Source organism: Selaginella moellendorffii, unplaced genomic scaffold, assembly GCF_000143415.4.
Source record: "Selaginella moellendorffii unplaced genomic scaffold, v1.0 SELMOscaffold_60, whole genome shotgun sequence".
Lineage (NCBI taxonomy): Eukaryota > Viridiplantae > Streptophyta > Lycopodiopsida > Selaginellales > Selaginellaceae > Selaginella > Selaginella moellendorffii.
Window position 1 is genome coordinate 463,311 of NW_003314321.1, and position 27,444 is coordinate 490,754.

The 27,444-nt window shown below is 39.0% G+C and overlaps 5 protein-coding genes across 5 annotated transcripts; 1 reads left to right on the forward strand and 4 right to left on the reverse strand.

The window, feature by feature from the left end:
- Positions 1–13,291: 13,291 nt before the first annotated feature.
- LOC9644669 (preprotein translocase subunit SCY2, chloroplastic) lies at positions 13,292–15,855 on the reverse strand. The gene is given in 11 exon segments (XM_024689039.1): positions 13,292–13,584; positions 13,636–13,742; positions 13,795–13,918; positions 13,975–14,110; positions 14,167–14,280; positions 14,332–14,608; positions 14,660–14,751; positions 14,810–14,893; positions 14,947–15,020; positions 15,073–15,161; positions 15,230–15,855. Coding segments are annotated over 11 exon segments (1,755 nt in total). The 5' UTR covers positions 15,798–15,855; the 3' UTR covers positions 13,292–13,494.
- A 314-nt stretch (positions 15,856–16,169) lies between these two features.
- Positions 16,170–17,409, reverse strand: LOC9644670 (protein EI24 homolog). The gene is made up of 8 exons (XM_024689041.1): positions 17,233–17,409; positions 17,120–17,182; positions 16,937–17,063; positions 16,714–16,874; positions 16,589–16,672; positions 16,445–16,530; positions 16,313–16,395; positions 16,170–16,246 (listed from the first exon to the last, which is right to left on the reverse strand). The coding sequence occupies exons 1-7, from the start codon at positions 17,358–17,360 to the stop codon at positions 16,379–16,381; spliced, it is 666 nt and encodes a 221-aa protein (XP_024544809.1). The 5' UTR covers positions 17,361–17,409; the 3' UTR covers positions 16,170–16,246; positions 16,313–16,378.
- A 45-nt stretch (positions 17,410–17,454) lies between these two features.
- On the reverse strand, positions 17,455–19,034 carry LOC9644671. Its single transcript, XM_024689040.1, has 3 exons — positions 18,684–19,034; positions 18,168–18,623; positions 17,455–18,110 (listed from the first exon to the last, which is right to left on the reverse strand). The coding sequence occupies exons 1-3, from the start codon at positions 18,936–18,938 to the stop codon at positions 17,502–17,504; spliced, it is 1,320 nt and encodes a 439-aa protein (XP_024544808.1). The 5' UTR covers positions 18,939–19,034; the 3' UTR covers positions 17,455–17,501.
- Positions 18,977–21,013, forward strand: LOC9644672 (scarecrow-like protein 14). The gene is made up of 2 exons (XM_002983839.2): positions 18,977–19,086; positions 19,136–21,013. The coding sequence occupies exon 2, from the start codon at positions 19,246–19,248 to the stop codon at positions 20,836–20,838; it is 1,593 nt and encodes a 530-aa protein (XP_002983885.2). The 5' UTR covers positions 18,977–19,086; positions 19,136–19,245; the 3' UTR covers positions 20,839–21,013.
- Positions 21,014–25,488: 4,475 nt separating this feature from the next.
- LOC112351358 lies at positions 25,489–26,722 on the reverse strand. Its single transcript, XM_024689091.1, has 4 exons — positions 26,495–26,722; positions 26,314–26,449; positions 26,076–26,264; positions 25,489–26,021 (listed from the first exon to the last, which is right to left on the reverse strand). The coding sequence occupies exons 1-4, from the start codon at positions 26,711–26,713 to the stop codon at positions 25,639–25,641; spliced, it is 927 nt and encodes a 308-aa protein (XP_024544859.1). The 5' UTR covers positions 26,714–26,722; the 3' UTR covers positions 25,489–25,638.
- Positions 26,723–27,444: the final 722 nt, after the last annotated feature.

Consider the following 27,444-nt stretch of genomic DNA (forward strand, 5'->3'; position numbering starts at 1 on the left):
TGGGTTATCTATACTAATGTCATATATTCAGGTACGATCAAGTTTTCTCATAATAAAGAGTATGAACTTATATTCTGAAAATGGTAATTATGGATAATATTGCAAACTTAAACTTCAAACAGATGATAACTTAGTTTTACATAAAAATGATGAAATAAATTCAATATGGTCTACAAATACATGGCATATCATACCATATGAAATATCAATTGTACTGGTTATAGAAGAAAATGGAAATCTTGTATTATATCAAAGTATAATAGGTAAAAATGTATGGTTTGTATTTGAAGACTTCAAAATTTAGTTTTGTATAGATATTTGTATAGATATTTATAAAATGACTAAAAATAATATATGTGATGGCAATGATAAAGGATGGAAGACTTTTACACTTTTTTGGGAGGAGCTAGACATGCCATCATCTATTAATGACAGACTCTTAGATGGAGACCCAAAAGGAAGCTAAGGTAGAAATCAGAGCACTAGCACATCTCTCAAAGATAAGGAGTCATGGTACTTGAGTTTGTGGAGGGCAAACCACTTAGATGGAGTTGTGCTAGTGCTTATTGAGGGATCTGCTACTCAAAAGGAAGAGGCTGAGTGAGCACAAAGCAACAATTATGATCAAGAAAGTGGCTAAGGGTGTGCATAAGATGCACAAGAGGGGTGTGGTGCACAGAGAAGTTTGTACATGTCAAAAAAGAGGTCACCGCACATGAGTATAGAGGGTGTGATTGTTGAGATAAAAAGGTACAGTGCTCTTGAGATTTCTTCTCTAGCCTATGTCTTTGATAAGAGAATTGATGTATGGAGCATCTGACTATCTTTTCTGAGATGCTTTTTGGGAAGTGTTTGTTTTCAAGACTGGAATGGAGAGAAATGCAAGAGACAGAGTGTTTGAATCAACTTGCTTGATTGGACAGACTTGTGCTAGGAAGCAAAGTGTTTCATCTTTATTTGCTCCATATAAATCCTAAGAAAATGCTGTCTCTTTAGAAATTGAAGTTTCTTTGGATGGTGGGGAATTTAATGTTCCACAATATGAATTGATAATGGAGGAGCTAAATCAAACAATGACAAAGGCGAGTTTGAAGTTGATTTTTCAACAACTAGAGCCCAAAATGTGGTGTCTAAAAAGGAACTGGAATGTGGATCAACTAGAAGCCATGGCAATGGAGCTAAAGAAGATTTAGTTGTGATGTATAAATGGTGCATGGCAAGCCATCTATTGAGCAATTGAACATGCAAATGTAAAGTTTTGTATTCAAGCTACACAAAACAATTTTGGTATACAAGCATTCATCAAATGTAAATGAAAGATGAAACATCTTGTAGCTATGTGATGAGAAGTTCTTGATAACATGTCTCAAATGGATAAATGATGATGAGTGGAGTGTCAGCCTTGAACCTCCAACATAAAAATGCAAAACACACTAGCTTTCTCCAGGTATGAGCAGAACTTTGAGTACAAAACAAAATCACTGAGTACCATTAGAATAATTTTTAGAGATTAAGAACAAAAGTATGTTAAAAGTGTAAGCACATCATATCTTTCCTACAGAAGAAATCAATGTCCCATGCCTTGCTTCCAATGCAGTTCCAGCCAATTAATGAGATCAAGAGGCACACTAATTTACCCACTTCTAATAGCACCTTAAAAAGGGAGCCTATGTATAATTGTGTATGATAGTAAGAATCATCCAAAGTTGCATCATTATATATCCCTTTGAGTATAGGGATGGTTGTGAAAAGGAACCTATCTAAATCAGTGCTATAGCCCTAATTTAGTTTTAAGACACATACAAACAATGGTTTTTGGCAAATTCCAAGACTCGTGAATGAGATGAATTTTTGTCTCTAGCAAATGGGTGCATGCTCACTTCTCCATCATCACTTCTGAAGAAGTTTTCAAAGTTTAGTGGGATGTTAACTTAGCTACTTGACTTAAACCAATTGTTAGCTCAAAGATAAGATTTCTATAATCAGGATTTGTAAAATCAAGAAATTCTCAACAAAATGATTTATGCATGTACTCATGTTGAGAACATAGTGAAAGTATGAAGGAATGAGTAAGGTGATAGTATCTTCTCAACACTTTAGCAAGACTTCTTGGCTTTGGGCATGCTTTTATTTTGGAATTCTTTGAGATGAAGTTAACTGGTATGCTTTTGTGATCTCATACAAGGAGTGCACTAATAAAAGAGCACCTCCGAAGCCAATATTGAGAATGCATAAACAAGTGATGAAGAGGAAGAGGATCTTAAAAAAGGGAAGAAAATAATGAAACTGAAGAACTTGAAAAATAAAAAAGTGGATATAGAGTGAAAAATTCAAGAGGATATTAAGGTATAATAGTAAAGGTAAATTTTCTTTATATATACAAAGTGGTCAATAAACTTTAATTTAGTTATATATACTCAATTAATTTCCATCTAATGCTGAATGTGTTCAAACATAGGTGACCATGCTCAAATCTCAGATTGTAAGGACAACTTTAGAAGTTGTAGTCACTCATTAAAACTTTCAAGCAAAAACTAAAATTTTCAGCTATTGAGTGATGACACACAAAATAATCATCATATTGCTAGTTAATTGGCAATGCAGATTGAAGAGGTCAACAAAAAAATTGCAACATAGTTAGGACATGGTGAGGACATGGTGAGGTTAGGACATGGTGAAGAAAATTAATGATTAGTGTCTTAAAACAACATAGAGTTTCAAGTTGGAGATTAAAGGTCAATTTCATTTCTCTTATTTTTAGTGAATTTTACAAAGTGAAGCTTATTTATATAGTTCTTAGTTTAATTTATGATTAGTACTACTCATTTTTATAAATGAATGTCAATTAATGCATTGGTATATAGTTATATTTAGACATTAATTTGTATTTTTTAGTTCACTATTAACAAAATTTAATATGATTCTCATCTAACTACAGATAAGTAATAGTTCCTTTTTATAAATTTATCATATATCTATATATATATATATATATATATATATATATATATATATATATATATATATATATATATATATATATATATAGAGAAAAGTTGTCGTATATCTTGAGCGAGATATTTTACTTAAAACTCAACACAATCTAGTGTTCTAGCAACAAAGCAAGGTATCCTTTCTCATAAAATGGGTAATTTTTCATTATGAAAAATCTTTATCATGTAAGTGGATAATTGAAGTTGTATTTACTTTTAAGTTTTATGTGGTGTAGCACACCTAAATTTAAAGTTAAATTCCAAGCATTATGAAATAAAGGTCTGGTATACACTTAATATGCTATATGAATACCAGCTCCTTGTATTTAATTCTTGCATACAAACTTTATAAACCATAAATTTTTCCTTTTCAATTTCCTAATTTACTTCATTTATCTGACCATCTTTGCCTTAGCCTTAGCTAAGTTCCTTTAGCAAGATTCCCACCTACTACATTAGCTCTTATTTAGTCTTACTTAAATTCAATTATTCATTACACGAGTAATGGGGTATTAACTATCCACCCATAGATTCCCAAATTCTCTTTCAACCTTCTTTGAATTATACTGAATTTAAGGTTCAATTACACTCCCTGCATTAGCTTTTTTTTTTCTATTATAGATGAGTTTTGAAATAATTACTACCCAAATTCCAACAACAAATTTTACCAAGAGTTACTGTGCAATACGGCTATAAAAAATAGGTGGCTCTAAATGTGTATCTCTACCTAAAGTTCATTATAATGACTTAGTCATTTTTATCCTATAATAGGCCTTTATACACACTTATATAAAAGGTTAAGTTATAGGAAATAGATAGAATCTTGAGGATCTGGTGGCACACTTATTTATTATAACATCGACATGACTTTTTGGTCATAAGCTCACAAAAGTGATAAGATCAACTTTATATGATTTTGTAATTTGATTGCAACAAAATTAACTAAAAACCTTGAAATTATCAAAAGGAAGTGACGAGGAAGTGAGCCAATATAGATAACAAATTTGCACTATCCTAAGTATAAGTATATCACTAGAGAATGAGGAAGACTAATGCTTCTGAGCAACCAAAAGCTTCATATGACTTTTAGCTAAGGTTTATAGATCCTTTTGGCTGATTTCTTTGAGTTCTTGGTAGGGGACTATTTGCAAGTGGTGAAGATGAGGCTGTGGCATGCATTTTCCAACAATACTGCTAGATTTCCTGTGAATAGTAGAGTGGACTCCATAGATAGATCCATTGCTAGAGTTCCTTGATCATCTCAAAGGAGATGATGTGGAACTTCCAAGCTATAACTAATATAATGTTAGAACAATGAAGCCAAGCTTTTGTGGTCTTCTTTCTTTGGGTCAATCAAAAGTGATGGAGAAGAGAATTAGGCTTGCTTAATTATAAGAACCCACCACCATCCCACTCAAGCCTAATGATTGAATTGATAAAATTGCAATTCCAATCTTCAAATAGTTTTCCTTTCGTCTCATGGTTAAGTCAGGGAACAAAAAATTCATAAGATTGAATGGGTCATATGTTGATTTAGAGCATGATCTACAGTCAAAGTATCATGGATTGGAGGAAAATTATGTGGTAAATAGATTATTACAGGAACTTTATATATTTCAGCCTCTTGTTTTGGGGATGATGATAATATATCAATCCTCCACAACATTATGATCAGTTCATATGGTTCTATCCAACGAAATTTTTGCACACATGGTTTGTTATAGCATAAATCATCCAAAAATCAGAACATATACTATATATTTGGCTAGTTGAAGGAGGGAATTTAATGATTTTGGAGTTTCAGAATTTGGTTGAAACAAGTTTTAAATTTGAAGAGAACACTTTATAGTCACAACCATAAATTTAACTTTAGCAATTCTCTTATGAAGTTTCAAAAACAAAAAACAAAAAACATGTGAAAATTACAAATACCTGGTCAAAGGAAACAAAGACAACATATTCAAAAGTATTACACTTGAAGGTAAAAGTTAAGAGTATCAGTATCAAGTAACATTATTATCATCACAAATACACAATTCTCAATTATGAAATTGATACTGTAAATAAGAAGGTTTAAAACATCACAATCAACCAATTCTCAAGTTGCAATTATGTATACTTCTTTTAATATTAGACTTTTAGTAAGTCTTTCATCCTTTACAAACATATGTATTTTATATATTGTATGCTTCTTGATCCAAATGTTAAACTTTAGATTCATTGCCTTGGAATATCTAAACATTAGGTGTTCATAACATTGAAAAAGAATTAGATATTAGTATTATATTCAAATTTAATATAATATTAATAAATTTTTATTTTTAAATTATATTTGTGAGGTCCAAGTGTATGGCTATAATGCTGTCTACTAATATCAATGTAGTTGGATTTTGGTAGCTATCGAATTGGTTTCCATTCGGACCACTCACTACTATATATAAGCTATAACTTTTGGGCTCATCACAATCATCAACATATCCAAATGTGTATTTGAAGATGTTTGAGAAAATACTCCAATCCTCACAAGTGGTTATGCTCAAACCATTGTACCATTGCAGCATCGTCTTTTGAAAACACATGGGAAATTCATGTAAATGCCTAGCATTATCCTAAAAATGATATGTGGCAATCACCATGAAATGATTATACTAATGATACATATCATCCCAAAGATCTCATAGAAGAACTTTGGCTAGACTCGAAGATTGTTAGCAAGAGTAAGAGGAGGTATACCATGTGCCATAAATGCCATGATTAACAAAGTTTGATTATTCAATTGCAACCGTATAACATCGAGAAATTGCACCAACTACTACTCTAGAGTCAAAGGAAGAGGAAGCTACTACTCTATCATAAAGATGGACAAAAAAGAAAGAGCAAAAGAAAAAAAATTGAGAAAAGTTATAGGAAAAAGGAGATTTAGATAATGGAAAAGCTAGATCTAAAGCAAAATCCCAAATCTAAGCACTCCTTAGGAACAATCAAAGCTGCCTCTCACCTCCACTAACATAAGTGCATCGAATATGGAAATGAGGAATTGTAGGAGTAGTAGAGGGTACTTGCATGACTCCTTGCTTCCCGAAAGTATCTTAGTGTCTAGACTTTCTACTATATATCAATAGGACGTTATTGACACCAAGGTCTTCACCCAAGAAATGGAGGTCGCTACTCCGGAAAACACCCACAACATTGATAAGTGTGACCAATTTCATTACACACCTAATAGCAGACATCATAATCACGATCACAGTATTTGTACGAATAAATCAATGACCCCTTCATCTTTCTTTCAAGAGTATCATCAAAGGGTTCACTTGACACTAGTTCATCTAGTGTTTATTTTCCAAGCTCGTTTTTATAATAAAAGATCTCTCATTCTTTTTTCTATATTGGTTGATATAGGTTTAAATTTATCTTTTATTGCATAGTCTATTGCCACACATTGCCGTCTACATTTATATTGTGCAGTAAAGCCAATTTTCATTTTGTATAGCAACAGTTGAACACACATATGTGTACGGGATAAGATAGACCTAGTTATGCATATAGGTGATTTTAAGCTTCAGGTACAATCATTGCGGGTGGTGCCAAGTCAAGCTTTTAACCTTATCCTTGGTATATATTGATTGCAACACAATTATGTTAAGTATTACTTTGAGATTTCTCCCTTTTGTTTCATACTTTTTATATTCTTTCCATTCTTTTCAGTTTTATTCTTCTCCATCCCTCTATTTCTACCTTTGTTTCCATCACTTTTGTTTCGTCATTATTTCCTCCTATGTTTCTATCTTGTTCTTTTATTCCCTCTTCTGATCCTTCCAATGGTTTTTATGTTGTAGTGATTGACCGACTCATGAAGAAGTATGCCAATCTTTTTGAATTTAACCTATCATCTGGGGCCAATATTACAATATATCATCCTATTCTAACTAGGGATGCTCGTCCAATCAAGGTTCTTATTTGTTGTCGGTCACCAAAAGAGATCAAGATTTTATATGCAAACATGAAAAAGATGTTGAAAAGGGGTGTTATTCGAAAGTTGTGGAGTTCTTAGGCATGTGAACTTTATCTTGTGATGAAGTTTAATGGGAGTATTTATTTTTGCATCGACTATTGTCCATTAAATGAAGTGACAATCCCAGATGTGCACCCTCTTCCTCACACTATTAATCTCTTGGATTGTTTAAGGAGAAGTTGTTAATTCACTAAGTTAGATCTTGCTTTTGGGTACTAGCAAGTGTCGATAGCTAAGGAAGAGATTTATAAAACTGCTTTTTGTACATTGTTTACTTTGTATAAGTTTTTGGTGATGTGTAAGCAACTAAAGAGAACGACTTAAGAGATGATTCATGGGGTTTAAATATAAAGGGAAAAGGCCCATGAATAAAAATGCACCCTCTTTTCCAATTAATTAAGGGTCTTGGGATATTTGAGGTTTGAATAGTGGGTGACCTCCAAATTTAAGAGCTTATATTTGGTATTATAGAGGGTCTTGTGGCCAACTCTATTGGTTGGCTAACCATATATTAATTGATATCTAGCAGGTCTAGTTGCTTCAACTAAGCTCAACACGAGAGGCCCAGCCGACCTGAGGGTAGGGTATCAAGAAAGCGGGGCTCTCGAAAAAGCTACGGCTCTCAACTTTTATTCACGAGGGTGTGAATTTGTAGGGAATTATAGTGGATTGTAACCAACTAAAGAGAACAACTTGAAAGATGATTTATGGGAATATAGAGGGAAAAGACTCATGTATAAGAGTGTATTTTTTTTTTCAATCGGTTAAGGGTTTTGAAATACTTAGGGTTTAGCATCCTTGGGTTTAAATAGTATTAAGTTGGATGACCTCTATGAAAATCCAAATTTAAAAACTTACATGATGCCGTTTAGTTTGAACAATGCTTTAGCAACTTTCCAGCAAATGATGGACAAGGTTCTTTGTGATATGCCAGAAGTGACTACTGACTTCATCAATGATGTTTTGATCCACTCAGAGGGGATGTGGGAAGAACACATTTATAATGTTTATAAGGTGTTGGATTGGTTACGGGAAGTTGGTTTAAAGTTTAAGCAGTCAAAGTGTGTGTTTAGGTCTAAGGACACAACTTATCTTAGGTATCATATTTCTTATGAGGGCTTGCAAGTTGATCGTGACAAACTTGTGGCTATTATAAAATTCCTTACTCCAAAGTATGTGAATGACATGCAATGCTTCTTGAGTAAGGTATAGTATCTTGGTCATTTTGTTGATCATTTATTGCACTATTGCAAGTATTGTTGAAGTCGTCAACATCATCTTTCATTTAGTTTATGGACTATGAGTAGGCATTTACGGATCTCAAAGAGTTATTGACAGCTTCTCCAGTTTTGGCGTATCTTGACTACACTCGATCTTTCATTTTGTATGAGGATATTTTTGATATCAATCTTGAAGTTATATTGATGTAAGAGAGCTTGAGTATGCTTAGTCAGTGCCATCCCATTATATATATCAGCTTTACCTTACAACCAGTGGAAGTGAACTATTCCACAATAAATGAGTGTTTAACAGTAGTTTGGGGTTTCAAGAAACTTCATGCATATCTATATGGTTCTCGAATATTACTAAAAGGTGATCATGCTATAGTTACTTCATTATTGAAATAGAAGAACTTGATTGGTCGTACTACTCAATGGGTTTTGAAGTTTTAAATATTTGATTTTAATGTTTTTCATTGCCTGGGGAGTTTTATAACTAAAGCTCATGCCCTTTTTTGAGCTCCTCTTCCTTCCTTGCTCTCTTTTCATGTTTTTGATAAGTTTGTTATTTTAGCATTTGTGGATTTTTTAGATAAAGATTTTATGCTATTAGTGGTTGATGTACTTGATATTCAATGTTCATAAGGTGTAGAACAAGATTTACCTTTTCTTAACGAGGTTCGAAAGATTGAGTTATGGATTCAAAGGCTTCACGATGGGTTTGATAATCTCGCATCACTTGCTGATAACTTGTCATTTCAACATTTACATTCTCAATATCACCTTGAGAACAGTTTTCTTTATTTTGTAAGGATGGATCTTAATGATCATTTCTGGCTAGTGGTGCCTTTGATCTTTATTCCATGCTTTATCCATGCCTACCATGATTTTTCTGTTCTAGATGGGCATATGGGACATCATCATATGACTGAGAAGCTGAGTAGGTCTTTCTATTAGATGAAGATGCACCATGATATTATTTGGTATGTATATAGTTGTATTTAGTGCTAAGCTTATAATACTCCCTTTTATACTATAGAAGGACAATTGGAGTCAATTGCAATTTTCCGTTTGTTTGAGTTTGTGGCATTTAATATAATGGGGCTTTTTCTACGTTAGACTGTTGGTAATGAGTATGTCATTATTGCTTTTGACTACTTGAATCGCTAGGTGGAAGTCAATGCTCTTGCTAGCGCATTTGTAATTATTGTTGGATACTTCCTAGTAACTCGCCCCCGTAACTCGTGCCCTGCAGAGTAGTAACTCGCCTCAGTAACTCGCACCCCGCAGAGCAGTAACTCGCCCCAGTAACTCGATATTTTTGTCTGGAGCGAATTCTTTTAGATAATGGTCCCACATTTATGGTTGAGGCATTTCATGTTTTGACATCTAGATTAGGGATACGTCACACTTTCACGAGTGTTTATCATCACAGTTAAATGGTTTGGTAAAATGGCTCATTTGGACTTTCAAATAGATGATTGTGAAGTATGTAAGCTTTTAGCAGTCGAATTAGAATGGTTATTTGTTGTTTCTTTGGTATACATATATTATAGGGGTGTAGAGTTTTGTTAGTGCTTCACTATATGAACTTTTATATGGTCATGATCCAATACTATTAACGGAGTTGGGTTTACCTTCACGATTACCATAAGTTGCCAATACTAGGTTGTGGGATCAATATTTGATGAGCATTTTTCCACTTGTCCAAATAGAGTTTATTAAACACCTATGCTGAGTACAATTAAGACAACAACAGTGTTACAACTCCTATCATCGTCCACCTGTGAAATACAAAGTGGATGATTTAGTGTTAGTTTGTTTTCCCAATCTTACCGTAAATTGTTTATTTAAGAGGCTATTTGTTCAATGGAAAGGATTGTATAGAATTTTGCTGCAAGTGGGGTTGCAAGTTTATGAGGTTCAACATGACATCCAATAAGTCAATCCTCCAGAAATTGTGCATGTGTAGCAGTTGAAATGCTTCATACAAAGGGATCTAAAACAACTGACACCACCTACAGTCGACTAATGCCTCTTACTAATGTTCCTCCAAATCTTGACCCATTCATAAGAGGATCTTGATAGTCTATCATTTTGAAAGGAGGGGATTATGTGAGGTTCAAATGTACAACTACAATGTCATATATTGATATTAGCGTAGTGGGATTTTGGTAGTTGTTGGATTGGTTTTAATTCGGACAACTTGCTTTTGTATATAAACTAAGGTTTTTAGGCTAATTAATATGTACATTTTTATATTCTATTTCCATATTCTATGCATTCATATTGCACTTAAATAATTAGTATTAATACTAATTATTAAATATTAAAATAATAATTTCTTCTGTAAATTAGGTGATAAAGCAAAACCTCTATTAAATAGTAATTATTGCGACTAAGATGTAGTTTACACAAATCTAAATATTATTAAACTATTAATTTATTTAAAATACCTATTTAAGAAAAAATATTGCCACTAAAACCTTAACAAAATATTCTTTATTGTGCCAAAATATTTTTAAAACCATACTTCACTCGCTGTATTGATAAATCTATTAAGCACGAGTAGGTTTTCTTTGCAATTTTCTTTCTTTGTGCATTGCTAGTTGGTGTTTTGATCAACTTCTTGCTTAGATCTCACTCATACTGCAAAGTCAATCTTTTCACAAGATGCCAGAGTCATGATGATCTATGCTTGGCTACATTGAGCAAGAGTGCTTGTTGTTGCCATGGTAATGGCTTTACTTGCCCCTTCTATGACTTTACACTGAGAGGAGGAAATTCTCTTCTGCGTCATGAGGCCCTATGTTATGTGGTAAGGGCGTCCTGTCGGTAATTAGAGCTATCCTACCAGATCCTCCGTGGGCCAGTAAGTCAGTGCTCGAGATGCTGGACAATTCAGAAGCACGTAACTGGAGCCACAAGAGAAGCCCAGCTCAGTACCAGACAACATCGAGGCTGGTGGAGCGAAGCTCTCCATTACTGGTGGGTCCATGGTGAGCTCGTCAAGCAGCCACACTATGATCTAGCTCTTTAGACAGCTTTAAGATAGAATCATTGGGAAGGATGAGCAAGCCAAGCAGGATGAAGCACTCTTGAGCCTGAGCAACGTCCTGGATCAGCTCAATGGGATGGAAGATGGCCGTAGCCACGAAGAATTTGTCTCTAGAAACTACCTCTCCTCTCAGGCAAAACGAGAGCTTGGTCCTTGAGTTCTGGATTCAAGAACGCGAATCAAATGTGAAGACCAGCTCCACCTGTAAAGACAAGAAACCTCTGGACAAATATCACAAAACGACTGACCATGATTGTTCCCCAGCATTGCTGGAGAGCTATTCCAAGCGGTTCAGCTCTGGTTGCTCTATGATGAGGCCAGGTTAACTCAGGAAGTCAGTTTTCTTACCACCTGTTTGTCTTAAAATAATGCAATCAAGCTTTCAAACTAAAAGTACCTGCTAATGGAGGAAGACCCCCTGCCTTTTTGGTCAAGCATGCCTGGATTGTGGTTCCAAGGCTGTTTGCTTGTGATTACAGTAGATCCAAGAAAAAATGACCAATATGCATATTGGAATTTTTATGCTGTGGCACAAAAAAAAGTTATGGTGGTGATGGCGTCACTTCACTTGCATATTAAAATATAAATATAAGATTTTTATCACTTTGATATATCTCATATCAATACAAAAACGAAATAATAGATGGGCCAGCACTGTGGCACCAGATGAGAGATTGGATGGCAGCCCCCTGGATTCAGCTGCTGGGGCATTCTAGAGGAGCCTGGAGAAGATGCATGCAGCATTCACTTGCTTCATCTTTGGCACAGAGAGGCTTTAAAGAACTTCATGTCTTGATTTCTTTTTTCTTTTCTTTTCAAAATGTAATGCACCTTTTTTTTTTTTACATTTGGCCAAAATAGAGTATTTGAATAAATTCTAATCACAACTTATCTAACTATTGTTTCACAGATTTTGTATGCTTTCTTAAACTGTGGCTCTCTGTAGACAGGAATATGAAGACAAATAAGGTTGGTTTTAGTTTATGTTGGATTTGATATGACCTGAAGTGTAATGTATTTTTTTTTCCTCTTTTCATACTCATTTTAGTGAGTAATACATGCCAAAGTTGAGATTTTCCCAAACACCAATGCTAACCATTCTTATGTTTGGTATACCCACCTTTAAAGAACCAAAATACTTAGATTGCAATGCTTCTTGGGCAAAAATCCTCTTTGCGAGGATCCATCTCTAGCATCCTTGCCATAAGCTCCATAACACTCTTATCACCTATTATAAAATCCAATTTTGGCCATAAATTCTATGCCTCAATCAATCCCACTATTTGGCATTTTCAATTTTTTTTCATTCATAAATTCATAGTCTATGGGATCAAACAATTGAAATCCACGAATCAACTTTGCAGATGCACACTTAATTACCTATATATATCTATTGTTGTAGAGTAAAAGCCCCTCTCAACTTTAAGCTACTTCGGAAAATGATATGAAAATGTTCCAAAATATTTGCTAAATTGTTCCATAACCCATATGTTTGGCTAAAGTATGTGAGCTTCACCATGTTACATTTCATTAATAAATTTTCAGGCTTTATATCCCGGTGGATGATCTTGTTGGAGTAAATTCATGCAAGCCTTGAAAGAATATGCATCATGAATAATTTGATCTTGTGTTTTTCAAGCTTCCTATAATGTATTAAGTCTGTTTCTATCAACTTAAAGACTGTGAAGTTGTCATCTTTGTTTATTATACCATCAAGAAGGTTGATGATATTCACATGCCTATCACACTCTTCCAAAATTTCTACCTCATTCAGCATAACATTCAAACTAGAATGTTCTTGTCTTAAATATTTAATTGCAACTTTATTATGGCTTTCATTGTTGCATTTAAGCATCACTCTTCCCTGTTACCACACTTTAACATTTTCCAAAAAGTGATGCTTTGATGAAAAAGGATGATTAGGGCTGCACACTCTTTTTATCAAATTAAATAGTACATTAATCATAAGGTAATTAGGTTAAACATTAGTGCTTAGATCCAACTCTTTTTATTGATGATTCTTTATTTAAAAGTTACTTTTACTTTATGAGCTTATAAAATGTTATACAGAAACCATTATGGACAAAAATGAGGACTTCTTAAATGTAACCAAGATCTGAGTTTTTCTAAAAAAGAAGAAGAAGACGTACCTTGTCGATTTTAATCCATGTTTTGAATGAAAATGTTCGCGACAGCACGTCGTTCTCTTTATACGCCATATCGCCTTAGTACATTGCTTAGCGTGTGCATTGCGTGATAAGCCATGAATGACCGCCTTACTTCGATGATCGTCCCCACCTGGCAAAAAACGCACTAGTTAATCGAGAGACGTGAAAACGTGGCGCTTACAATAAACAGCATGGAGGTAAAGCTGATGCCGCCAGTTTGATGCAAGGACCGCAACTTATAGTCGATTATAGTTGACACAGTCACTAGCAGTGCCAGCAAAAATCCACCTGCACGAAGGTAGGCAAACTATAGATAATATACAAGCGTCGCAAAGCTCACCCCAAGTGCGAGCCGAGGTTTGCACTTTCCGTAGAAATTCCACGGTCGAACGACCAGGCTTAACATCCGCAATCTTTGCCCCTATCCTGTTTATGTACTCTGATATGTCTTTTGCTCCGTCACTCTGCAAAGTTAAACATGATCATAGTTCCCCCAAGAAACTTAGCAGCAGAAACTTACAACGTCGAGGACGCTGAAAGTGAGAATGAGCAACGCAGTCAGTGTGTGGTACAACCATGGTCTTGCGCCAGGTGCAGGGGGTAATGTTGGATTCAAAAGGACTTGTAACTGCCGTAAGAACGGGGTTTTTAATATGCTGCACAGCAAGACGATATCGTCAAAACAATCAAATACACTCTTAAGACAATGTACTTCGCAAGGAAGCTGGGGACTGCCATAAGATACGATGACATATACACCGGTAGCATCCCATTCGGGTTGATGTCAAACGGAATATAAGGCTCCACTTCCGGAATCCCATCTCCTCTGGAGGCATGTTATGAGAACATAAAAAAAAGCTGAAGAATTGTTATGTACCCGGAGCTTGGAAAGCGATCAAAGCCATAAAACTGAAGCTTGATGATCCGACGTCCTTCCGTAACGAGCACAGCGCATGCTGTCATAGTCAAGAACACTCCCACATAAAGGAGCAAAGCGGGTCCCCACTTGGAGAAGTCCAATCCTGTTACCAAGTGAATTTATACCCGAGCTTGAAACAGATTCGACTTACTGGAGAAGCTTATGACCATATTACAGAGGGACTGGGAGGAACTGACAAGAATCCCCATGCAAATAATCAACGTTGATCCTTGACCTGGAAAAGAAGAAAAAGGATAACCGAGGCGAGCTTAGACTACAGACGTACCAAATCCAGATTCGGTAATCCTACGAGATATCCATTCCAGTAACATTGATCCAGAGGTCAGTAAAGACGCGGTAAACAGGAAATGCTTAAACCTGGAAGAAAAGAAGAAACTTCAGCTGTTTTCCGAGACACAATGCATTGAAAACGTACAGATCAGACGCAGTAGCATACTGGAGCGTTGCATACGACAGTAGGAGTGCTTGAATCACCGAGCATGACAGAGTAAGCCACCAGCTGTGTAGAAAACAAGTGAGCAAGAGAACTGTTAATGCAATACGATCACTCACGTATATGACTTTATCTTGTCGATTTCTCCTTCCTTTCGCATCTTTTGGAATGGAGGGTACCAAGAACAGACTAGCTGCGCACAAACGTTGGTAACACCCAAGCCAGCAGCTGAAAGTGTAACGTACATGTATAACAGTGCTTGCGCAAATATAAGGACTCAGCCCGAGGTGGAAGAACGATATCTTCGGCTCTTTGAGAAAAGCCCCTTCACTTGCTGGAAGAAAGAAGGGCACTTGGTGTTAAGAGGATCAAAAAAAAAAAAAAAAGGTTCTATGGCCTTACCTGTAAGAGCGGTGGAGCCGAGAAAATTCGATGGCATTGTCCTGTGATTAAAACCGGGAAGAGGAACAAATTGACCAGCTCTGCAGACCATAAGGAGGATTATGGTGATGAAAGTGCGACGACGTACTTCACTCTTGAAAAAAGCCATGGCCGCGTCATTGATCACCGAGCCCAGCTTCACCCATCGAATAAACTTGTTGCTATAGCTCCGCGGTACGTGCTTGATGGACTCCCCTGATAATAAGCTCTCTCCTCCTCCTCCTCCCAGATTTTTGGAAGATACTTCATCCGGAGAAATATCAATCTGCGAAGGAATCAATCCAGGAGAAATCCCTCCATGCCTGATGCCCGGCTCGGCTGAAGCGCACACTCCTCTCCACGAAGGATTGGAAATTCTTGCTCGCAATGCCAAGACTCTCGCTTGAGAAGAACAGCCCAATGCCGCTGGCGACGGCGAAAACAGAGTGAAAAATCTAATCGCAATCGCATTTGAGGAAGAGATACCGCTGCTCCTCCTCGAGGAGAGAATTCGCACGCCCGGTACGAATGGCGCCCTGGAGCAATCCATCCAATAAAGAACCCTAAATTTCTTCACACAAGAAAAGATATCGTATATTCACAGCAATGTACAAAGAAGCACAACGTTTGCCACGAAGTTCACCTAGTTGCGGGAAACCTACTGACGAAGAAGCGAACAATTGGAAGCCTGCCAAGGAATTGACGATGAGAAAGAGAGATGTAGAGACAAAGAGCATATCAACTTACGAGCAGCTGTTGGCCAGGTAGAAAATGGGAAGACGAGGGAAGAGAGAAGAATCGCGTTTTACACGGGCTATCGATTTTTCGGGATCTGACGCAGTTGCAATGAGTACAAACTGGATCACGCAAAAACCAGAAGCTCGATCAGAGTTTTGTCTGGAGAAGATTCTCGGTTGCTTACCAATGGATAGAGGATGGCGGTGACGCCGGTGCTCACCAGAGGTGAAAAGAAAAACGTCGCTAATACGCAAGGACTACCTGGATGACGGAAAAATCAAGCTCTGGTTAAGAAGTAGCATCGACAACACAAGCAAAGGTCCTTACCAAATCCAGAGAAGAAGGCCCAGTTTGTCTCAAAGAAGACCAGCCGCCTCTCGAGACTCCACTGAGCTAGGCCCCATTTGTACCTGGAAAAGATTACTAAGAAACTGGTCGGAAAGAACTTTGGCATCTTACTCAAAGCAATAGTAAGCATAAAGCCAGGACAGGAGAACGAAGTACAAGAGTTGCCCGACATACGGAATGAAACTTGCAACGAATGCCTGTTTGAAAGTTTCAATCTTGTTAAAGAACTAGATTCCCAGCACAAACAAGACTTACTTCGGCAAAAAAGGCACCGATGACGATGACCGAGTACAAGTTCTCACCGATTCCACGAGTGAAACTGGACCTAGAGCATGAAAACTAAACCATCCTTGATTGAGTGAATGGATTTCTTCACTCACCTGTCAAAGGCTGCGGCGGTAGAAGAAGTACCTGTTGATGGCCTCGACGTCGGCTCATTCATAGTCTTCTTTACTTCGTGAAAGACGTGTTGAGCGATTTCGTTGGAGTGAATACAGTTGATCACAAAGCTTATCACGTAGATCGGATAGAGCCAGAGTACCTGGAAGACACAATGAAAAGAAAACTAGCGCTAGAGCTCGCCGAGAATGAAATCAAGCTTACATAGTACAGCGCGATCAGGAAAGACTGGAGCTTCGGCACTGGCCTGGCCGATCCATCGTCGACATGCGCCTCAAAATCGAGCAGCCAGCTCAAAGCCGGAATAATCGCTTTCTGGAGAACCAAGACACTGCGGAAACTCGTCAGAAAAGATTTCACGACAAAATATTTCGACAAAGCGAAAACCTTCCAAGAACGAGCAGGCCATTGAGGAAGCACTGCCCCGTTTTCTTCCGAACTACGCCAGACCTGCAAAGCGGAGAGGAAATTTCAGCTCGATTCGCGAGAAATCGCGCTACCTCCGGCAGATGAGAAATGCGCGGTCGAATCGGCAAGCGTCCCTGAATCCCGCCAGCCAAAGCATCAGTAATGCGATCCACGGCGACGTCGGCGCGGCGGAGGCGCGCTCTCCCCGCGACGGAGCCATGACAGCGAAACCCTATGCCCGACCTAAAAACTAGCTAGCTTTGCGAAGGTTTTTGTCCACGTCGCTCATGTCATAGGCCTGCATTCTCGCCACGTCATAAAAGTATGACACGTGTCGACACGTGTAATTCCATTCCATCGATCACGGAGGATTGATCTTGAGCGTTCGCAGGAGCTGGAAATTCGGTGGCTGCTGCGCTGCGGCATAGACATTGACGATCGCGTTGCAAAGAGTGGAATCGCCGCGGTTGCGATACATGGCAATGAGCTTCTCGGCGCTTCCCACGTCTCTTCTCGCCGCGAAGACGCGCAAGAGCTTGATCGTCGTCAGGTAACCCAAGCTCGAATCGATCTGCCGCTTCTCCCATCCCTCTTCCAGCAGCTGCAAAGCTCTGGCGATGTCGTTCCGCGCGAGATATCCCAGGATCAAGGAGTTGAATGGCTGGAACACCGAGTTGTCCGTCTTTCTTCGCAGCGTCTCCTCGGCCCTGTCGAGCAATCCCACCCTCGCGTAGACTTCGATGATCCCGTGATATGGATTGATCCCATACCTCACACTCTTGCTCGCGATCGTTTCTTCCAGCACCACCTCCGCCTTCTCGACTTCTCCAACCAGTCCGAAAGCTTTGATCGCGGCAGCGTAGCTATCGTGGAGGAGACGCGGTGATCTTTGCTTTACGATGCTCCAGATTGCTCCCACACTGTCCGGATCATGCAAGTAGCCATGGATCTCCATCAAGTTTGCCAAATCCTGCAAGAGCGAGCAAGAGTTGTGATCACGTAAGTTCCAAGCTGATGACCAACGTACCCTTTCATTCGCAGTGCTGAGGTCCACACTCTTCGCAGCTGCCAGTGCTTCTCTTTCGAGTCCTCCGAGACCTCCAATTCTCTCCTTGCACTTGAGAAGCGTCAAGTAAGTGTGAAGCATTGGCTTGATGCCCGAGTACCTCAATCTCTGGTAGGACGCAAGAGCTCGGTCGTGGAAATCCTTGGAGAAGTAGAGAGAGATCATCGCGTCCTCCACCTCGGGAGAGATTGTGGTGAGTTGCTGCTTGTAAACTTCCGCTCGGCTCCAGGACTTTTGCTTGGCCAAGCTGATGACAAAGGCGGCGATGAGCTCCTCGGTTTTCATGGACTCCGGGAGGCTCAAGAAGATCACTTCAGCTGGAATAGGAGCGTGCTGCCGACAGAGTAGCGTAAGCTCTTTGATGCAATTCTTCACGCTCAGCTCCACAACGTTGTTCTCTCGAACGAGTTTGAGCACCTAGCTAGAAAAAATCTTCTCATTCAAGCAATGAAACTGGGAAATTTCTTTCTTTCTCACCTTGAGAGCTTCCTTGTAGCGATTGCGCCCAGTGAGATGATCGAAGATGCTCCCCACGGAATCTGGCGTGAGAGCATTCCCACGAGACATCCAATCGGCCACAGCTTCCTCGCATTGCCCGCGTCTGGCATCCAGAGCGTCGAACAAGCAAGCCAAATCCCCCTCGCTCGATCCGGAGCAGCATCTTGAGAGGATTACAGTCCTGCTAGCGTGGATCACTGGCGCGCGCAAGCCATAGCCTGCCGCTCGCCGCATAAACCCTAGCACTGCCTCGCGTAGGTTACTTTCTTTGACTGGAAAAATATTTTGCCCACGAGGAGCGATGGCGGCGGCGTCTTTACTCGATCGAGAGAGAAGCGACAGCAGCGATTTCGCGTCGCCACTGGCACTCAAGCTCCAGCAGGTATGGCTCCAATCTCAGCTCCGCAAGAAACCTAGCTTGGATTCTTCAGCGTCGAGCAGCGGTTCGTCGGAGAATCCACCGGAATCGCAGGGATTCGACGCCGGCACTCCAAATGGGGGCGAGATCGACGAGGATCTATGCAGCATTCTCAATCTTCTCATGGACGACAGTGATCAGCGCGAAGATCGAAGCATTACTCCAGAGCAAGGTCATGGCGTTGACAAAAGCAGCGATTTGGAGGTACTGGAGCACGAGCTCATGGAGTTGATCGGCTTGGAGGAGCCGGATCCTGGCGAGCAGGATTCTTCGCAGCTGCTTCCAGAGGAAGAACCAGATCTCTCCAGCAGTGACTTTGGTGGTTTCGCAACGATGAGATGCTCGCTCTCCACGAACGTCCTCGACAATCCAGAGTGCGATGTAACTTTCGACGCTAGTGAGGACGAAGACTCAAGCATGGTGATCCAGCCAGAGGTCGCATGGATGATCGACAGCCCGGTGGGACTCCAGTGGCCAAAGCCATCGCCAAAATACCAGCACGAAGAAGACCTCCAGCAGCAGCCACCATCTCTACTCGCCACTGGCAAAGGAACTTACTACCAAGTCTTGGAGAGTGTGGGACTGCCAAGCTTGGATCTTGTCGAGCAGCTCGTCGAGTGTGCTCGAGCGGTCTCTTCCCATGACGTGATGCGAGCCAACCTCTTGGTGGAGGAGATCCGGAGCAAAGTGTCGCCACTTGGAACCTCCACGCAGCGGATCGTCTACTACTTCGTCGAGGCTTTGGTGGCGAGGGTGTCCGCCACAGGGAATGGCCTCTTCACGGCAATGTGTCACGCGAGGCCAACCGCGGGAGCGATGCTCAAGTCGGTCGAGTACATCATGGAACGAAGCCCGTTCTTGTCCGTGAGATACTTCTTCCCGAATCAAGTCATCCTCAACGCGTGTAGAGGTCACCAGCGGATTCACATTGTCGACTATGGTGCCTGTTTCGGGTTCCAGTGGCCGGCTCTGATGCAAGAACTGGCGAATACTCCGGGTGGTCCTCCGTATCTGCGCATCACCGGCATCGATTCTCCATTACCAGGGGGTGGCAGCGCCAGCGACGTGGGGTGCATGCTCCGGGAGTATGCGCAGTCGATCGGGCTGCCTTTCAAGTTCCGGGCCGTGTCGAAGAAGTGGGAGAACATCGACGCTGCGACGCTGCTCCTGAGTGACGATGAAGTTCTAGCCGTCAACTGTATGTTCCGGCAGACCAACTTGCTTGACGAATCCGTTCTCGCCGAGAGCCCGAGGAAAGTGTGGCTCAACCGGGTGCGGAGCTTGAATCCCAGAGTGTTCGTCCAGGGGATGAACAACGCGAGCTACAACGTCCCCTTCTTCATGACGCGGTTCCTCGAGGCGCTGACACATTTTGCGCTGCTCTTCGACGCCATCGATTGCTGCTCGCAGCCGGAGAGCAAGGAGCGGCACTTGCTGGAGCAGGAGAAGTACGGGCGGGAGATCGTCAACATCGTGGCATGCGAGGGATTAGAGCGAGTGGAGCGAGCAGAGACTTACAAGCAGTGGCACTCGAGGACGCAGCGAGCCAAGTTTGAGCTGCTCGACATAAGCGACCAGGTGTTCCATGACACGGAATCGCTCATGGGTATGTATCACCAAAGCTTTGAGCTTCACAGGGACCAGGGGTGGCTGCTACTGGGATGGAAAGGCCAGATCCTCCATGCCTTCTCGGGATGGAGACCAAGCTCCAGCTAATGGGTGGTAGTGAGAGGTCCGGGAGTTTGCTCCATTCGGGAATATGTTCTAGATTATCAAGGTAAACTGTTGATCAAAGCTAAGGTGCTTGTCCACGGAACTTTCGTTATCACAAAGGCAAAATGTAGCCTGATTGACTTACAAGAAAATAATAAAGTGAAAAAGATGGTGCCTACTTATACCTATAAAAATCAATAAAAATGTCATTCATGATGCTTTTATGATAGTTAATGCCAATTTTATGCTTTTTTATTTTCTTCATCCATACCAAAAATATCAATAGCAATTACAAACAAGACTAATATGATAGAAAACATCCTCAAGAATTATATGATTGTTGGATTATATATTCAATCTTTATTTCTGAAGAGAGCTATAACACTTTTTCTATTATGGACAGTGAAGTTTTCTCCTAATAAACAATATGAGTTATTATTACTCATTTACTAATTATATATCCATGGAAGAACATGTTATGAACTTACAGAAATAATGAGACAAACGGATGATAAGAAATTCATAAAATACTAAATAGAATAAGAACATCTGAACAAAATGAAGAAAATATAGAGATAATTAATAAAAAAATAACAACAAATTGTACTTTATCAAGTAAAGCAACATAATGATAAAGTAAAACAAAATGTTCCAGGAACCTTAATAATAACAAAAATAAATAAAGATTGAGATACTCCAAATATAAAAACACAAGATGGCTTAGTATGAAATATAAATATATCTCAAAATAAAGAAATATTATGGATAAAATTTGAAAATGATATAGAAGGAAAACAATTATGTTCAAAAAATTCCAAATAATATAATTCAAATCATGTTTAAATGAATACAAATAAAAAATTAAATAATTATATTATCAAGAACACAATTTCTATACAACCAGCAGCAGCAAGAACAATACATAAAATAAAATGCTTTAATCTGCAATATTAGTACTATGATAGATTTATCCAACTAGGAACTAAAATTCATTATTGTGCATATACAGCTTCAACTGTGATACAAACATTATGAAAAACCTCAGCAATATTACATATGAGAGATATAGAACACAATCAAAATATAATAAAAAAAATTTAAACATAAAAAACTATAAATGTATAATACACATAACAACACAAAATATAGAAACACTAATATTGCCCAGCAAATGCTGGATGAGCACCAAAATCAATAATTTTATACAACTTTTTTCTTCTGATTTATATATATATATACACACACACACACACAATACTATACAACATAGACTATATATTTAAAACACTATTATATTCCCAAAGTGAAAAGAAGAATTACTAAGTAAATATTATTGATAAAGATATTATATGCAGTATTACTTGGGAATATGATTATATTTAGAGTATTAAGATTATAAAAAACTTAATACTTAACCCAGAAAAAATTAAAACAAAAATTGCTAAAAATAATATCTTATAAATTTAAGAATAAATATATTTAGTACACTTCCATACAAAAAACAATAAAAGAAGAATTACTAAAAATAAATTTTATTAATTAGATGTTACATGTAAAGTATATTTTTACTTGAAATATGCACAAATTTAGAATCCTAAAATATTAAAAAAAACTAATATATTACTACCCAGACTTATAGAAATGTAAAGAAAAATTACTAGGAATAATTATCATTAATTAGGGAAGAGCCCGTGACAGATGCCACGTGTCACATGCCACGTGTCAATAGGAACCCGAGGTTCAGGGCCTTGGGCCACTAAACAAAGGAACAGTGCCAAACTCCCAAGCACGAAGCCAAGGAGTGATGGAACCGAACCACGAAACAACTCTCGAGCATAAAGCCCAAGGAGCGAAGGGACAAGAGCCCGGAGTGACTTGGAACAGTCCTGGAGCAACCAACATCCCAATGCCAGAACCAGCACGCAAAACGGAGCCAAACGGAGTCTGGCACTATTTCGGCATACCAGTGGCCTAACGTGAGGATATGGGTACTCCACCAGCTAGCATGGAATGGAACTTGGGCTTAGACCCAAACTGGACGCAGAACAAGGACAAACACGCAAGCGGGAGCTAGACTATACTTCAAGTTGGTCGGCCATGCCCGACCTACCCACTATCCCTACTATACATTTAGAACCCCCCATAGCCCCCCCCCTTGAGGAACACACACTTCCCCAAGCCTCCCTTAGTATCAGGAGTTAGTCTCTGGGACAAGCTCGAAACTTACTAAATATGGAATGTCCCTAGATTGCGAATTTGGACATGGGACGAACACCATTGTGTTCAAGACGATCTCTACATTCCGTAGATATGCCAAATGAGCAAATCTGGACACTTTCCATAAATAGCATTTAGGACCGAAATGAGACTAACACAAAGGGCATGATAGCGAGAGTGTTTAGTAGACACGGTAAGCTATCATCTAGCGATATTGAGGGACCAAGCTCAATATCGCGGGGGTTCCTAACACTAGCAAGTGCAAGTTAACATCATGAGTTTCTCATCATCGTGTCAAGTCTGTTTGACTAAATGACAATTTAGGATTTCCTTCCTTAGTGCCCTTCCGGTCTAAGTGCACATGTGATGACCAGTTTCTCAACTAGCTTAGGCGGAGACTAATAACGGGTCCAGCAATACTGACCTCCTGCCATCATGGTAGTAAGGTAAGAGTGTCTGTAAGGACTAGCCGACAGGTAACTTTCGATACCTGAAGTCACATTCGCGACAATTATTTGGAAGAAGAATCTCTTGTTTAGTCACACTTGAGGCTATAAAAGGAAGAGCCTCACAACAATTATTATATGAAGGGTGGAATATTGGTAGAAGTTGGAAATGGAGGTGAAGACTCATATAAAATGTATAGGGGCCAAGTGCGAGAAGCAATAAAATTCTCTTTAGCCATTCCTACACTCTAAACAAATTGAATTTTCAATGTTGAAAGAATCCTTTATCAGTATTTATATTAAAAAAATATTTAGGGGTTCTTGAAAGTTTAGATTGTCAGTCTAAAAAATGAGACTTCAGAATTATAATAGTGTTAGAACCACTTGTATATATAATAATATCTTTATACATTGCTAAAATACTATCATTCTTGAAAATATAGGATTCTCCACTTTATTTATAATAAACTAAACTTTTGAAGAAATTCTTTATGACTTTCACATTACATTAAAGAGTGGCCTAAATATCCCATATTCAACACTTACTAATGCAATATTCACCAATGGAATATTATTGAAACATAATAGTTGTGTGTCTTTAATTCTATGCATGCACACCTTCTAAACCCGCTCTTGGGCATTTGCGGTAGTGTTCAAGAAAATTTACCAAACCCATGCAACTATGTATCTTGTTCAAAGAAAAATAGTATATAAGATACAAAAGATAATATGTATCTACATCAAGATTTCCTGCCATATTTAAAGCAAGATCTTGAAGAAAATATTAACATCACTCTTGGAGTATTGGAGGCAGTCCAACTCTTTTAACAACATCATAAAAAGGGAACTCTTATTCAATTACACTCGAGATCACAAATGAAAGAGCTTCAGAACACCCCTCAAAATGAAGAGGAGGATTATTATGTAAAGGTTTAGGTGGATTATTGGTTGAGCTTAGAGATGAAGGTGGAGACTTATATGAGAGGTCTCCAAGACCAAAAGTAAACTTCTTCCAGATTATTGCAATGCACAAGAAGAATTAAACTTTCCAACAATAAGAATTCTTTGATTAATATACTACATTTCATGACATTTTATTATGACATGGCAATATATTGAATCATAATTGTTAGTCTCAATAATTACAACTTACTATTAGAGACAAATGGCTATAGGTTTCTAGAAGTTAAAAACTAACACATAATTAATATGTAATCTTATTTTATATAGCTGGTCTGCCATATATAATAATGGCAAATGCACATAAACACACAAACATGCCTTTTTGCAAGATTACCTTTCAATCTCAAAAATATATATAGATTTAACTCTTTGATTTATCCAAATCATATATAATACACACTTATATAATATATCAAGAGGAAAAGGAGATATATATATATATATATATATATATATATATATATATATATATTATTTTTCTATATAATATTTTAGTGGATTACAAAAGCTATAGAAAGCTTTATGAAGTGGATTTATTAATGCTTTCTACTATGTTGTCCATTTCTTTTTTTCTCTTACTTGAGATTATTGTTTTGAAAGTAACAAAAGCATTTTTATCAATAGTGACAGTGGTTTCTACATTCTAAAATGAGTAATAAGGACCAGAAGTGTAATATAAAGATTGTGGTGGTGAAACAACATTAACATTCTCATATTTATATATGCTAGAACTACTCCTAGATTTTTTATCCTCCTTACTTCCTATATTTGTAAAACCCTAAAGAATGAATTAGTGAATTAGTGTTCAAATTATTTCTATATTTTTAATCAATTGTTGAAATATATAGAAATTTCAAGTTTGTGAGAACTTCAATATTCCCATTTTTATTTAGGATAAAAAAGCCCAAAAAATTCTATGAGTTTGGACAACACTTGAACCTCAAAATACTATTAAATAATATCAATTATCAAATTCATAAGATGGAATATCTAGAGTTCAGTTATTACCATAATGCTACTCAAGCTATAGACATGATACTTCTTTTTATCATAAATAACGATCACAACCGGTGCATCAAGGTCCAGTGGCTATTCAATCTTAAAAAAGATCTGGATAAAAGCTGACAAGGGGCAGCAACTGAAAGAAAGACCACACAAGCAGAAACAAAACAGGCCGCTAGACACCAATGTCGTATATGCGGTGAGCCAGGAGCTTGGCCATGGAAGATGTTTCTGTCATCTTATTGTGCTTGAGGAAGCGGTCCTTGAACTCCTTATCATCAATGGGCGTTGCAGCCAGGCTTGCAGCAAGCTTTTTTGGTGACATCCCGCGCTTGCGCATGAAGCCCCGCCCCAATCTCGACATCCTCGCCATGTAACAGCCTCGTCTCCCTGGCTCAAAATCCATTGGCGTCACGTAGTACACCGTCGAACCCGGGTCGCCGAGCATGCCCAAGTAGTTGTTCGCTTCACGCCGCATCACGAGGGCGTAGAAGGGGGAGGGAGGCTTGCCCTGCAGCTGCCGCACAGGTCGAGCGGACCCCATACGAATTGCCTTGTCTATAAACCATGCATGAGCAACTAAAAAGTCAAGAATGCTGAAGGCTCACTCACATGATCCGCTATTCCGAAGAGGTTCGACAGGAAGCTCTGAATAGCTGAGCCACAGCCGCGCGTCTAACACGGCCATGTAGACGTTCTCCAAGTGTGTAAGGTAAGGGCACACAGTAATAAGAGGAGCAAGCCTTCCGCCGTCATTCAGGTCTAGCAGGAGCTGCTCCAGCTCCGCTGCACTTACAGTCCCTGTTGTTCTTTTTGTCAGTGTTTTCATCTGGCTGCGAGGGAAACTTACATCGCTCAAGCGACTGCAGCGATGAGTCGCAGAGCGGGATTTCATCAAGCAAGAAATCCAGCTTTGAGGACCACGCCCTTGCAGCCTTTGGGAATTGAGTCTTATACCGTGCATATGGGTTCCTTTCCTCCAGGTCCTAAAGCAGCAAATTAAACTCTACAGCGATAAAAACAGTGTGTACCTTGGGGTACTCCTTCAGGTTGGAACTGGGCACGTATTTCTTCACGTGCCACGCTTGAATTGTCTCGAACAGAGCTCCACCCTCCACAGAGAAGAAGCAACTGTGCCTGAAGGCGGAGATGACCCTCCGCAACTCGAGCGTGGCATCCACGGCTTCTCTCAAGCGCGGCGGCACTTTCACACCCTTGAAGAGGCTATCCACATTCGCGTGCTCCTCCATTCCAGATTGACCAACCCTAAAAGATCCATGTTGTACCATAATATAGAGAATATTCTATAGTGGTCGATGGTTTGTGTGGCCAAGCAAAAGTTTTGATGGATTTCCTTCTTCCTTTAGATCACGATCTAGATGAAGTTGATAGAAGGTTCCAGGGTCTGAAATGAGGGAGGGCACGAACATCGATGATTCAGGAAGCTGACACTGACGATGGTGGAGGTGCTTCCAAACTCAAAATGGTCTGTCAAAGCTTTCGAGCGATTGTTAGCTACTGTGTGGCGATCCAGGTGATGGTCGAGTTCTTGACGATAATGTGTACTCTACTTTTGCAAGGGACTTTGCTTGCAGCGTGCTTGATTCTGTTTGTGCGGAATTTGTACAGCCAGCTGATGGGAAATATCATCCGATCACGCATTGGATCTGCCTCGCATGAGAAAACTTTGGAGAGAGGTGTCACTCTTCTTAGTTGTCAGAGATTGCAGGCAGTCTGTCAATCAGTGGAAGCGATGATGCAGTGGCTGCTGCTCATGTGGTAATCGCAAAAGCTCGTCTTTAAGTGTTTCTTTCCGCAGCCTGCAGTGGCAAAGAGCTTTCCCCTGGATTTTTTTTTTCCTTGTTTTCTTCTCCTCATAGATTTTGCAGGCAGGAAAATAAACCTTATTAGTCGTTTCCAATAATCATTGAATCTGAAAGTTTGAACGTTCATGCAACTATAGATTGCTGTCCTTTGCAAG

Bases quoted from the DNA above. Each gene is read 5' to 3' on its own strand.
- LOC112351358 (XM_024689091.1), bottom strand. From the start codon at position 26,713: ATGGAGGAGCACGCGAATGTGGATAGCCTCTTCAAGGGTGTGAAAGTG. The intron at 26,450-26,494 runs GTACACACTGTT...TTGCTGCTTTAG, and splicing joins ACCTGAAGGAGTACCCCAAG to GACCTGGAGGAAAGGAACCC. The intron at 26,265-26,313 runs GTAAGTTTCCCT...AAAGAACAACAG, and splicing joins GCTGCAGTCGCTTGAGCGAT to GGACTGTAAGTGCAGCGGAG.
- LOC9644672 (XM_002983839.2), top strand. From the start codon at position 19,246: ATGGACGACAGTGATCAGCGCGAAGATCGAAGCATTACTCCAGAGCAA.
- LOC9644670 (XM_024689041.1), bottom strand. From the start codon at position 17,360: ATGGCTCCGTCGCGGGGAGAGCGCGCCTCCGCCGCGCCGACGTCGCCG. The intron at 17,064-17,119 runs GTTTTCGCTTTG...GAGTTTCCGCAG, and splicing joins GGCCTGCTCGTTCTTGGAAG to TGTCTTGGTTCTCCAGAAAG. The intron at 16,673-16,713 runs GTGAGTGAAGAA...AGGATGGTTTAG, and splicing joins ACCGCCGCAGCCTTTGACAG to TTTTCATGCTCTAGGTCCAG.
- LOC9644671 (XM_024689040.1), bottom strand. From the start codon at position 18,938: ATGCGGCGAGCGGCAGGCTATGGCTTGCGCGCGCCAGTGATCCACGCT. The intron at 18,624-18,683 runs GTGAGAAAGAAA...TTTTCTAGCTAG, and splicing joins GCTACAAGGAAGCTCTCAAG to GTGCTCAAACTCGTTCGAGA. The intron at 18,111-18,167 runs GTACGTTGGTCA...TCGCTCTTGCAG, and splicing joins TCAGCACTGCGAATGAAAGG to GATTTGGCAAACTTGATGGA.